This window comes from Lepisma saccharinum, chromosome 22 (genome assembly GCF_977018435.1).
Source record: "Lepisma saccharinum chromosome 22, izLepSacc3.1, whole genome shotgun sequence".
Lineage (NCBI taxonomy): Eukaryota > Metazoa > Arthropoda > Insecta > Zygentoma > Lepismatidae > Lepisma > Lepisma saccharinum.
In genome coordinates this window covers 45,512,334-45,526,274 of record NC_139250.1, presented here as the reverse complement: position 1 = coordinate 45,526,274, position 13,941 = coordinate 45,512,334, and the positions used below count along the sequence as shown (strand labels likewise).

The following is a 13,941-nucleotide window of genomic DNA, read 5'->3' as shown; positions in this document are numbered from 1 at the left end:
TTGGGGTAAACTGATAATGTTAAGCATTGAAAAATATCTCAATGAATGCTTTATAATGAAGGAAATCCGGAGTAAATATAGCTTATGTTTTTCATGTTATAAGCCATCACAGTTTTATTGCGTGACTTTTGAAACACTCTGAGTTATGTCAAAATTGAAAGAAATGAGTAGTAATAGGTATGTAATAAGAAGTAGGTGTGTTAGATTCAAAAGTAAAAAAAAGAAAGAACAAACAGCACAGCAAGGCATTATCATTCCTAACTGCTCTATTCAAGATAATCTCCTAAAGATGAGAAATAGGATTGAATGGATTTTCGACCGAAACTTAGGACCATTATATAGACAGCCGACATATGTAAAATCTTTGCACTTAAATTTCACTTCCTCAAATACTTCTTTATGCATACCTATTAATTGACTAGTGAATAATTAGAACCACTTCCATTTTTCTTTACATACTTTATCTATTTCTACACAATAAGTTTATCTTTTCTACATTTTTTATCACATGCTTGCTCTCACAAAATAGTTACTTATCCTCCAACAATTTATTTAATTTTTTTCGTCTTGTGCTGCTATCTTTCATTCTATTTCAAAACTTTTTTTCCTTCTATCCACGGACATCCGCAGGATTTTTTTCCAGGGAGGGGCAAGCGAGGTAATTTTTCCCAGGGGGAGCAAAGGAGGCATATTTTCCCCCATAATACTGATGCCCCCCAAAACACTGCTTCACTACGAAATTATCATGTTCCTTCAACCCTTATGATAATTAATATAAATTACTGTGAGACTGAAATTAAATTATGAGTGAGATATATACTTCTTAGGTTTCTCCTCCCTTCTGGACGTCCGTGCTTCCATCACGTGTTATTGTTTCCAATACGAAATATTTTGTTTGCAACAACTCTTTTTAGAACATGCTTGTGTAATCAAAATTAAGGTTTTGGCCCTGCTCATGGAGGCGCCCCTGGCAGTTGCCGTCGCTGCACCAAGGAAAATGCGACCCATCAAATCATCTTTGGTACGCCACTGTTTGACATGGCTTCCAGTTTCCACCTCTCCCAAATCGTAGTCGTGCGTTCTTGCAGCAAGATTCGCGACAGCAGCGTGGAATGAAACAATTTTCCGCCTCTTGACATATCCAGGTTAAGAAACAACAACAATAATAAAAGGTATCAAGATCCGAAGCTTTTACAATACAGAAGACAAAATAGATTTGCTTCGCTGGGTCCCTATGACGTAACCGTGCAGCATGACGTCATCAAAGGAGGCGTGACGTTCTGCCAACGAAACGTCTCCAGTGCGCGTGCGCGATTCCAGACAGCTTTCTGCTTTAGTCGATACGGGTGAACAGGACCGAACGACATGGATAAGGACGCGTTAAAAAAACAAATCGAAAATATGAAGTACCAGGCAACAATGGAAAGGTGGCCATTGTCGAAGAGCATTGCTGCGTAAGTACATTGTTCTCTTATTATTCTTATTGTTGCAGTTTGCGCCTTGGACTCGATTCTAAATCGCCACGAAACAGTTTTTTCTCTCTCTTGACGTTTCGTTCTACCGGAGTGAATCATTGAAAGCACGATCGAAACTCCTCGGGCAGTACCTTCAGGGTTTGGCTGCTTATAATATTTATATCTGCCTTCCGTCGGGCCTACACACTTGAAAAGCGAGCGATACGAAGTGTTCCGGCACCAGTTTCACTCATAAACCAGTCTATTTCGTCTCGTGTGTTCGTTCCCTTGTGCTTGTCTGAATGCACGTATATATCAATGCAGGGATCTGGTATGCGCGCGCATCGCGACAATTGCCACCAAGGGAAATCATAAGCCGGTATGACATTTGCAGTAATTCTTTCTCTCTGATATAGCACCAGGGAGAAAAAGTATGTGAAAAGATAGCGCTCGGTCTTACGTTTCAAGGTGGGGTCCTCCTGTGTAAGTTGTGTTTGAGAAATCGATACGATAAAAGTGACACGTGCACTACATGAACGAACTGCGGTGTGTCTACACGGGTTTACGTGTAATCTATGTGTTGTTTACATTCTCCTATAGTTTTGCATTCTCTGCATGCAAAATTTGACTATTGGAGCAAATTATGATGTTAAAAAGATTCTTTTTTTCACACCCATTCTCTCTCTCTCTCTATTTTGTTTCCTATTTTGTCTCCCCTTCTCTCATTTTCTTCTCTCTCTTTCACTCCATTACTCTATTTCTTTCTTTCTTTCTTAGATCTTTAAGGGAGGGGGGAGAGAGAGAGAGAGAGAGAGAGAGAGAGAGAGAGAGAGAGAGAGAGAGAGAGAGAGAGAAAGAACCAATACACACTCCGGAAGGAAGAAGGAAAGGAGAAAATGTTCTCTCTGTCTCCCTAATTCTCCATCTCTCTCTCTCTCTCTCTCTCTAGAGATAAAGAAAAGAGGGAATGCTGCTTCTCTCCTTTTCCTTTTGTTTCTCAATCTCCTTCTTGCTTTCGTTGTACATTCCTCTTTCTGCCTCTGCCGATATCCGTAGCGGAGTGATTCCTACAGCCCGTTACGACGCCAGGGCTCTCTGGTTCGAATCCCGACCTGCGAATGGATGCGCCTTGTGACTTTCCCTTCATCATATCACTCATCCTCGTCGTCGCGATTAGCCAACAGAGGCAGAAAAACGAAGTAAAATAAATCAGTCAATCTCTCTTCCTCTTTCCATTACCATTCTCCATTTCTTTATCTCCATACTGCCACCTCCCTACTTTGTGTGGGGTTTCGTTCTCTGCCTCTGTCCTTCTTTTGGCAGAACCAAAGGCTAGATCCCACCGTCACCTTCGTGGTGACAATGCCCCTCCACAAATTCCATAACTATATAGTTGGCCGGAAGAGGAGAGTGGATTCCTCATTCTGTTGTTGTTGTTCTTTTGTTTTTTTGTTACCATAGCCACAAGTAGCAATTTGACTTTTCAACAGGGTTGTTAAAGATACAGGAAACCATCAAGTCTATTGGGTTCCGCTGCAGGACTAGAGCGACACTAAGCGGGTAGTCTCCCCTGTCACTTTATTTTTTCTCATGTCAGTTTTTACTCATTATTCTAATCCATGCGTTACCAAGGATTTGAACCCCGGAATCTTGGCATCGTGGTGTGACTGCTCCGCGAATATCAGGAAATCCCGCCAATCGTGACTTTGAATAAACTTTCGCAAAATAATGAGTTAAAATTCAAGGGGCACTTCGTGTAATGTTATGGGATAAATTTAACATTTTTTTTCAGAGATTGAGAACTTGTTGCAAGACTAAAACAGCCAAACGGTTAGCATACAAAGCTTGGTTAGTTCGACCTGTCAGGGGTAATATTTGTTTTATTTCTTTCTGAATAAGGTGTATTATTGATTTTTGCACTTGATCAACATGAGCATCAAGTTGTCCTTCCGTGGGTGATTCCTTTCTTTTTTGATTATTACTACCCTTATTATTGTTATTTCCCGGGTAGGTGTCTAAGGTCGGAATTTTTTCCGCATTATGCCTCCGTGGAATCCATAGTGGTAAAGGCAGCTGGAGCGTGGTGATGATTACATCACCTCTACAAAATGCTGATATTACGAATGTGTGAAGCCAGGCGCTTAGCCAGGGGGAGGGCTCAGGGGCAGAAGCCTCCCTGAAATCTTACAAATATCTAATTTAAATTGTCTACAGTGTTTTTTGATTGATTTTGTGTTTAAGTCCATTTTATGCACAGTAAGGCTAATCGGGACTGGACCTACAATTTAAAGTAGGATCCGAACCACTATGTTCCTCCACCGGGTATACAGTGGTAATTAATTTTACTTCAATAGCAGGATTAAACATCTTTTATAATAAGTTCTAATGTATAGACATATTCATTTTTAGTTGTTCTACCCTCCCCCAATTTTTCACCTTTAGATGGCGGCTGCTTATGAGGGTTGACAGCCCTCTGAAATTGGCGGCGATTAAGGGGGCGAGGGGGGCATTTGACCCCACTTTTTTCCACTTTTGCCCACGCACTATGCTAAACCTTATTTACCTAGGGAAAGTAAACTGTTCTTGCCCCCCAGTTTTGCAACCCAATCGCCGCCACTGTCTCCCAATATGCTTTTTCACGGCGTGCTGGAATGTGTGTGTGTGTGTGTGTGTGTGTGTGTGTGTGTGTGTCAGTGTCAGTGTCAGTGGCGTATACTGAGTCCAAGATCTGGGCTATCTCACAATGTCATGTGGTCCTAGGCTATGAATAGAAATAAATTACCAACTCCTAAGAAATGAGGTTGCCAACTCTCAGGAAATCAGGTTGCCAACTCTCAGGAAATCAGGTTGCCAAGTCTCAGGAAATCAGGTTGCCAACTCTTAGGAAATCAGGTTGCCAACTCTTAGGAAATCAGGTTGCCAACTCTCAGGAAATCAGGTTGCCAACTCTTAGGAAATCAGGTTGCCAACTTATAAGAAATCAGGTTGCCAACTCATAAGAAATCAGGTTGCCAACTCATGTTGTCAACTTCAGAACCAGCATCATTATCTCACTGATATGAAAAATATTATTTACAATTTCCGATCGATTTTTCTCCTGTATTTTATTCTCTAGACTTCAGGCTTCGGAGATAGCCGAACTAGCCTAGAACATACGCTCCTGGTGTGTGTCCTATTTCGGTGGCCCAACTCGTGAGCAGGCAAATCACAATTTCACCACAAAGGTCTTCGGGTTTGAGTCCCGGCTTGGGGATGGGCGTATCTTTCTGAGTGTCCTTTCATTAATCATCCATCCTCGATTATCCCAAAATGACAGAAAAAGCGACTTAAAATAAGCAAATTGGACATGAGAATTCATCTTGTTACACCTTTAACCCTCAGCAACTCCCTTTCCAGGGCACGTCACTGCTGAGACTGCTGATAGACTGATACATACCCTTACATCTGGTACATAATAAAAGTCACTTCCCCTCTCCTCCAGCATATTCTCGCCACCTCTCCTCCTCATTCCTTTTTTCTTTCCTAGCGGCAGCATGTCTTGAATTTTCTTGGTGATATCATTCTATTTTCGGCTTATGAGTGCTATATATTCCCATGCTTTTGGCGTTCTTTTTCTGAGTCACTAAGGGGAATCTTCAACCCCCATATCTTCATTGAGACGGAAACTGGATTCAAAGAACAATTTTCATTTTGAGAAAACTTTCACGGTCGTGGTAACTGAACAGTGGCGCGTTGCGTATACGACCTGATAGGTACAGTAAAACCTCGTTAATTCGGACTATTGGGGGGATAAGGTGACCGGTTTAACGAAAGTCCGGATTAACTGAAATAACCTAAAAGAACAGTAGAAAGTGCAATAAAACTCCGTTTATAGCAACAAAACAGGTTTATTGTGGTGTATTTAAAGAGCATAGGCCTAAATACACTATACAGTACAGTACAAAGTCTGCGGGAAACAGAATTTCATCAGTGGTTGACTGCCTTTTCTTTGGGAAGTTCTCTTCTTGACTTCTAGCCACATTTAAAACCTTGCAAGGTTTTACTGTATTACATATTGAAAGCAAAATATGTTTTCAAAGTTTAAGTCCCATTTACGCACAGATAGGTTAATCGAGATTGTACACACGGTCAAAGCGGTATCCGATCAACTGTGTTATGTTCCTTCACAGGGAATCGAACCCGGGACACATTGCGTTGATATTAGATTTTGGTTGATTTGGTGTCTTAAGTCCACTTTATACACAGTAAGGCTAATCGGGACTGGACCTACAGTTTAAAGTGGGATCCGAACCACTATGTGCCTCCACCGGGTATCGAACCCGGGACCCCTTGATTACAAGGCGACGACGCTACCACTGCGCCATCTGAGAGACGATTTGATATTAGAAACAGACGGGATGTGAAAGGCTGGAAAATTACGGCAATCACAAGTTTCAATTTTGTTATTTTGCGTCGTTTTTCTTCCTCTTTTGGCTAGCAACGATGAGGATGAGTGATGAAATTTATGGATTCTGAAATACTGCCATCCCTGCAAGGCGTTGTGTATTGCCTAACTCTACGGTGCTAATTGGATTTTAATGGTAATTGTTCAATGCCAACTTCAATGACCGCCTTAGAGTTTATGCAACACTCATAACACCTTGCAGGGAAGCGAGTATTTTCATTGCCGGTGACCGTACATTCATGAAGAGCGCACATACCCAGACCAGGGATCCCTGGTGTATCTACTCTGCCATGGAGGTCGGTAACAACAATCACAAAAGTGGTTATATGTTGCACTAATTTTACTCATATGATTCAAAGTTAAAGGTTACTATTCCATGTCCCAGCTAACTGTGGAGCAGGGCCGCGCATAGCAGCAGAGGAGGAGGAGGAGGGAAATCTAGTGGTGAAAGCGCAGCGTTGCCAACCGTACGTGCTGACCGTACATGTACGGAAATTTCATGGCATGTACGGACGTACGGTCCAGACCATGTATGGCTTGTCAAAATTTGGACTTGCTGTTTTATCCCTAATACTATCTGATTCCCCGGCGTTGCCCGGGTATTTATTTATTCCAATCTAAAATTAGACAGGAATGAAATGAATTCTTACTATAGTGTAAAATGAACTTGGAGTTGAACGGCATTTGGAGTGTCACTATTCATCTCAGCGACCCTGAAAACTCTGGATTCCACACTAATATCGGTCGTTTTCGATTATTTTTACATGTCACCCCCTTTGCACCCCCAGCCTTTCGGCTGCCAGGGGTTTCTTACCCACACAGTATTTCTTTCCAGATTGTAAGTTATATGTGTACCAAGTTTGGTCATCGTGAATGTCACCATTTAGCTTAGAGACTCCGAAAACTATGGTTTCGACACTAATCTAGGTCATTTTTTATTTTTTCACCCCCTCTCACCCTCTCACCCTCCACGGCATTGAGAGTATCACTATTCATCTTAGCGACCCCGAAAACTATGGATTTCACATGTCACCCCCTTCCCACCTCCACCCCTAAGGGTGCCAGGGGTGTCTTACTCCCACAGTATTTCTTTCGAGACTGCAAGTGATAGGTGTACCAAGTTTGGTTGAAATCGCTTCAGGCGTTCGAGAGTTATGACGGAACAAACATACACATATCCATTTTTATATATATATAGATTTCCCTAAGAAATTCTAAAACGAAGTAAAAACGTAGAGACCTGGAGACAAAAATACGGTTGCCATGTGCGTACGGTATTGTAGCTTTCAAAAGTTTGCAGCGGTTGCAGACGGAAGGAGGAAATCGGGTAACTCCCGTCGCCAATTACACAATCCCGTTTCTCTCACTGTTCATTGGTGGAACCGTCTCGCGTCACAACTTGCGCAGAGACTTGTTCTCGTTCGCCTGGTCTACAGTTAGCTGGTACATGGTATAGGACTTGTTGTTTATAACACGTGGATTTTATGTTATGGCACCTCCCTCGTTGTAGTGACACTTGTGTAAAAGTTCTAAATATTTCCAGAACTTTTACAGCAAATGGTTCACGTAGAAGGTATATTATTGGTTATGCCGACCATTTTTCAATGCAGTTGTTATTTACTGTTTTACCAAGAAGAGAAAACCCCGCTATCGTCGAATTTCCAACCCTTAGCGAGGGAAGAGAGCGTGGGAGATGCAATCAGCTGCTTACCATGTAATCCTGCCCCTGCGTTGCCACAATATTCGACCTTTTTCAACACATCGTCGTCACCTTTATTCCTCGTGAAGAGAAAAACCGTACACAGCTAATCACAGACGTAATATTAACGTTGTTGAATCCTTTGACAACGAGGGAGGGAAGATATATTCGTAGATATGGCAACACGGGGGCACTAGGGCTTAAGCGAAGGGGGAGATTTTCGTCGTCAGTGAGAGGTGTTACGTTTCAATATTGAATCATGACTTGCACCAAATTGAATTAACATGTGTGTTTGTGTGGAGATAGAGCTCCATACATTCTCGATCGAGGATCATGTTTGAGGTGGTGTGATCAGCACCACACTGCGGCCGCCTTTACCTCCTAGAATCCAGAATTGCCCCCAGCTACCCATTGCTTAGAGAGTGAGTTCCATAGTCTCTTTAAGCGGGGGTATTGGTGGTGAACAAAAATGAAAGAAATCAACTGCTTTTTTATTCTTTTTTTTATGGTTGTGAGGTGAAAATGTAGCCCGGAATGAGTTGTGAAGAATCATATTTCTTTCATTTTATGATATTTTGGGGGCTCAAGCCTGATGGCCCCTCCTTAAAACGCCACTGTTTTCAAATTATTACATTGTCAACATAGCTTGCATAATCTGTGTATCCGAAAATTAGATCATCATTGTTTAGGTGCAAATAGCAGGACTGGTGACATCAGATAGAACAATGGCGTCTGTGAGAGAACATAAATGTTATCTTCCCAATACTTGCCACGCGAATTCCAAAGTTAAAATCTTCGCAGCGAATACTATTTCCTGGTTGTTAGAGATAATTGACTTCATTATCATTGAGTACACACGCTTTTGGAACAGGTGATACTGCGGTTGTGTTATCGAAAGCTTTGCTGTGGTGCTCGTTGATTGAAACAGTCGAACTCTTCCCCTCTTTCCCCTCTATTCTCTGTGCGTGTCTCCCCTCCCCCTTCAGTTCTTTCTCTCTCGTTCTTTGGTTAGCTTTGGTCTGCCTCACAGTCAGCTTAAATCCTCTCATTCTTCCATTAAAAATTAGATTTTGAAGAAATAGTTCAAGACAGGCAAGATATTTGGCAGAAATGTGCTTACTAGAGTACTGCATCGGATCACTTCGTCTCTTACTTCACCATCCATATTTGAGGGCCCACTACCACAGACAAATGACGGAAATACGTCTGCTAATAGGGTTCGAGAGTTCGAGTGTATTTCGCTCGTTCGGTCGTTTTTCGCTCGAGCGGAAAGATTGTCAATTTTGTGTGCCATCTAGCGTTGCCCGTGCGAACTATTTGCCGCTTGAGCGAGAAACGCTCATTGCAGCACCCTAGAATCATTCTAGAACACACTAAATCGAGCTGTGCTAGGGCTCCCATATTCAATTTCGCCCATAAAATTACAATCCCTAAATCCATGAAGTGCCGCATATGGCCACGATCACAAATCATAGATTAGCATGACGTCACTCACAGAACTTAAAAACATCTGAACGGATGCGGTTTTAAAATGCAGAAAAACAGGTGTGACTATCTACAGCTTGTATGTTACAATGACTAAAGTTTATTGTTGCGCGACTTTGGAAACACTCTGTAGAATGTAGCGGGATTCCTATACACTCGCCACTCGAGCTGACGTAGTTGTAACGCCATCGTGTTATTATCAAGAGGTTCCGGGTTCGATCCCAGATGGAGCGATATTGCCCAATGGTACGGGTTCCACTTTGAACTCTTAATTCCGGTTCCGATTGTCCTATTTGAAGCAAACGAAAGGGACAAAACCAAAGTCTAAAAAATGTGACCCGTGTACACTGAGCCTAACCTTGCCAAAGCGTACGGGCAGGAAATTGAGATTCAACTGGCGTTTGCAAACATCATTCACGGCGCCAGGAAATATATAAGCCGTGGAGAAATGCGTGCTGAAAGACTCGGGAAGGGGGAACAGATTAAATGTTGTTTGCTGATCCAAAGGCCAATCGTTCCCTTTTCCAAAGGAATTGAATGTCCTTTCGTGGAATATTCATCAGGGAACGAGGGGAGGATCAGGAACGATCAATTCCTTTGTCGTCCTACGTGCGTCAATAGCTTTGCTACGTAGTGGTTCCGTTGCAAGCGATGAAAGGAATGTAGGTTCCCCTGTAGCACACGGTTTGGATGAAGCTTCATAGGTGTACCGAAAGAGGGGGTTGGTGTGGAGGGGCTGGATTTCATTTCCTGAAGAAAGTAGCGAGAGGTAATAATTTAACTCCCATTTTCTTGTTCATATTTTTATTCAAAATATGATTTTTCCCTTGTGAAGTTCTATCTGTCTTTCGCTATCTCTGTCTAAATTTATCTAGCTCTATTTCCTTCTATCTTTCTCTCGCTTCTGTGTATCTAATTCTCTCTTCCTCTCTCTATCTGTATTATTTTCTTTCTTCTATCTCTATCATTGTCCTTCTCATGTTATTTCTCTCTCTCTCTCTCGCTCACTCTCTTTCTCTATAATTTTCTTTTTCTGTATGTCTATTTCTCTCTAACCTTTTCTATGCATCTCTTTCTTTTTCCTCTATATTTTCTCTCTCTCTCTCTCTCTCTCTCTTTTCTATCATTCTCTTTATACGCCTTTCTTTTCTGTTTGTCTCTATCTCTGCCTTTCTCTCGATTCCCTCTCATACTCTCTCTCTCTCTTCCTCAATCTCTCTCAAACTGTCTCTCTTTCCCTCTTTTCTGCATGTTTATTTCCTATTTCTTTCGTCCTTCTTTACCTCTCTCTGTCAATCTTTCACTCTATCTCTCTCTACCTTTCTCATATTTCCCTACGTTTAAGGTACTCAGGACTCAGGCACGTAGCCAGGGGGAGGGCTATTGGGGCTGAAGCCCCCCAGAAATCCTACAAATATCTAATTTAACTAGTGTATAGTGGTAATTAATTGTACTTCCTTAGGAGGATAAACATTAGATCGAAAAATAATGTATAATAGAGGAACCACGTTATATTTTTATATTCTACCATTTAATCCAAAGAATAAATTGATCCACAGTAACAACATTAATAGTTTTCTTTCTGAGAGGTCACACAATATAAACTTTGAGTAAAATTTGGCCCTAACTTTTAAAGCCTTTTTTGTAACCTAATGTGTAAAAGTTCATAATAAAATACAATAATTATGAATCTCAGTACGCTAACTGTACAGAATGTAAGAAAAATAATGGACAACAGTTGTGTTGGGTATTCACTCATACAATGGATCGAATAGCAAAGACTCATTTATATAATAATAATAATAACAATAAATTTAAACTAAAATTTGTTTATTTTTAATAACTTATGATAGTTATTATTGTAAAATGACAATTATAACGGTGGCCTGCCCCCTCCACAAATATATTCTGGCGACGCCTGTGCTGATGAGAGAGTAGCCCCGACGAAATAAAGTCCTGGCTACGGGTCTGCCAGGACTGCTAAAAGTGAGCTAAACCCACACTTACTGGGTAGAACTTCTCAGAATTTCCTTGACGAGAATGCATCCTCACACTTCGAGACTGGGAGAGAGACACCAGTTTGTAAAATCGACACCAAACTGAGAGTCTCTTCTGCTTCAAGAATCCAGAATACAAGATGGATGGAAATTCACCCAACTCAATATTGCGTTACAGTGAGACTTGCTGATACGAGGGTTTATCTGTTTATAGATGAGACATGCGTTGCTTAAGGTGCAGAAACCTGTGTATTCAGTTGGTTTTAATAACATTTTTTCAGGGGCGTCGCCTGATAATGTTCGCACGAGCACGTGAACACTCATATATATGTCTTAAATTACGTACATATTAAATGAAGACACACACATACGTATATGTATTCGAAAAAATACTCTGTTTGATGTACGAGTATATTCAAGCAATTTACTCGGACAAGACTTCTTTCACGTCTGATAATTTTTCTAGAAAGTTGGAAACACTGACTCCCACGGTGTTCCACGGAGGGCGTTGAACACAATTGCTGTGCGTGTTGCATAGAGCTGACAGCTAAGGGGCTGTTGGCCGCTATACCCCGAAGATGTTCACTTCGCTGTGCGAACACTGATGCAAGCGGCAATACTTCTTACATTCGGCATCAGAGTGCAGCATATACAAGGCATGTCTAGGGGGACTCTTAAAGGTATGTGCATTTTTGCAAACTTTAGCTAGAATTCCCTACACCTGGCGGATTTTAAGGTGGAAAGGGACATATTTTCCCCTAGCTCCTTCTTTTATTTCTTCAAATATAGTGTGATTTTGGGAGGAAATTGTTGAAAATAAGTTGAACCGTTAATTTCACTTTTTTAATTGAAGATGAAGTTACAAGGGAGAGGAGTAAATCTGCATTCAGTACATAAACATTATTGTGAACACTCGTATGTGAACCGCACGCGACGACACTGCATTTTTTTACATTTTTTGTATTTATTATTTCTAGCCTCGAGACGAGAGAGTGAGTCGAGGTTTTATGACGAGAAGAGACCGAGTTTCGCGCAGTCTCGTCTCGTTTCCGTGACCAATTTGTCTTTTGATTTTCGAATTTGGGAAAGAGTAATTAACATAAAACAAGAGTGTCGCCACTAGGGGAGCGAGGGTGGACTCTAGCCTACCCAAATAGAGAACATGTCAGACTAATTCTCAGTAGAGCAAGACTTATACACACGGAAGCGCAGATAGGGATAAGAGGCCTTTATGCAAAAGTTTTGTGCCGTTGACGGCAAAACCGCAAAAGAGACCGCGTTTTGTAGGTTCATTTTATGCATGCTGGATTTACCGTTCGTAAGAAAAAAGATAGTAGTGGGAATAGCCATATGGTAGCAGTATTGCCATCCAATCTATTTTCGCATATACCTAGGTTTAGTGAAAGATGGATCCGTGCGTTATTTATTTTATGTATCGGCTAGTTGCAGAGAAAAGGCTGTTCATAGAGAGTGTTGCTGGAAATGAAACATAAAAAATGGTTCACTGAGAATGCAAATATTCTATCTCGAATTTGGAATAAATTGAAACATTTTTTCTTTGTCCTATTTAGGATTAAATTGATACACCTCCAACACAAATTATCAATTGACTGTTTTCTCAAATGTGCAAGATACACAACAGTATGAAATAGTTTGAAACAATTTAAACTAAACAGAAGACTAGCAGAGAATCTATGTATTTATTTTTTGTTACTGTGACAACAGACATGCAGTTTCTTAGTAGAAAAGGCAACGAAAATATGTGTTCTTTTCGCCTCTTTGGAGGGAAATTTGGACTAAATTTCAAACGAATAGGGGAATTCGATGAAAAACAAAAAATTACGCTAATTTTAAGAAATCGGACTCAATATTAGAGCACATTAGGGTCATATTCATAATTTTTTGTTGTTACTTTTTATTTCCACTCCTTTGAGCAGGGGTGGAAAAACAAACTAATTCAGGCCCCTTTTCGCCAGCTTTTTCGTTTTTGGCAAATAGGATCTAAGAAAGCCACGAATCCAACTTAGATGAAGCTACACATTTGGAAATATGATCTTAAAAGATTTTATTTTTTAATGAATACAAGATTGCGTTAGAAGTAATTAATTCTTGTCCCTTCCTAAAGAAGGCTCAACTGGTACCACCTTTAATAATCTTTACAGATTTTAAAATTCGGCTGGCAAAAGTGAAAAATATATAACGGCACGTTTATTATTCTGATTTAACACACAAACTTTTTTTAAAAATTTTCATAAGTGAATTTGAAATATTAAAAATATATACAGTAAAACCTCGTTAATCCGGACTAATGGGGGAATAAGTTGACCGGTTTAACGAAAGTCCGGATTAACTTAAATAACCCAAAAGAACAGTAGAAAGTGCATTAAAACTTCGTTTATAGCAACAAAACACGTTTCTTATGGTGTATTTAAAGGGCATAGGCCTAAATACACTATACAGTACAGTACAAAGTCTGCGGGAAACAGAACTTCATCTGTGGTTGACTGTCTTTTCTTTGGGAAGTTCTCTTGTTGACTTCTACCCACATTTAAAACCTTGCGTTCTGCTTTTTTTCCCTCTTGCCTGTCCGGATTAAGCGAAGTCCGACTTATCGGATTCCGGATTAACGAGGGTTTACTGTACTTACGTGTATATATTTTAGCACTGAATTTGAAAATGCAGGCGTCATAGCGGCCGGGCGCCCTGTATTTTCTACCCCTGCCCTTATACATTAGCATACCCAAAAGGGGGGGGGGGTTGGTGGGGGATATAACCTCCCCCTTTGGCCCAGTATTCCTAAAAAGAAATCCAAATGAGGGCTTTCTACCAGAAAAAGTGTACCTAACACCTCTCTTTCAAAAA

At 40.8% G+C, this 13,941-nt stretch overlaps 1 protein-coding gene across 1 annotated transcript in view; it reads left to right on the top strand.

Annotated features, from left to right (window-relative positions):
- The first annotated feature begins 1,317 nt into the window (after window positions 1–1,317).
- The window catches only part of Ggamma30A (guanine nucleotide-binding protein subunit gamma-e), a 135,627-nt gene continuing 123,003 nt past the window's right edge, over window positions 1,318–13,941 (top strand). The window contains exon 1 of the mRNA XM_083143514.1: window positions 1,318–1,454. Coding sequence (XP_082999640.1) covers window positions 1,366–1,454 — 89 coding nt within the window. The 5' untranslated portion in view covers window positions 1,318–1,365. The remainder of the gene's footprint in view (window positions 1,455–13,941) is intronic.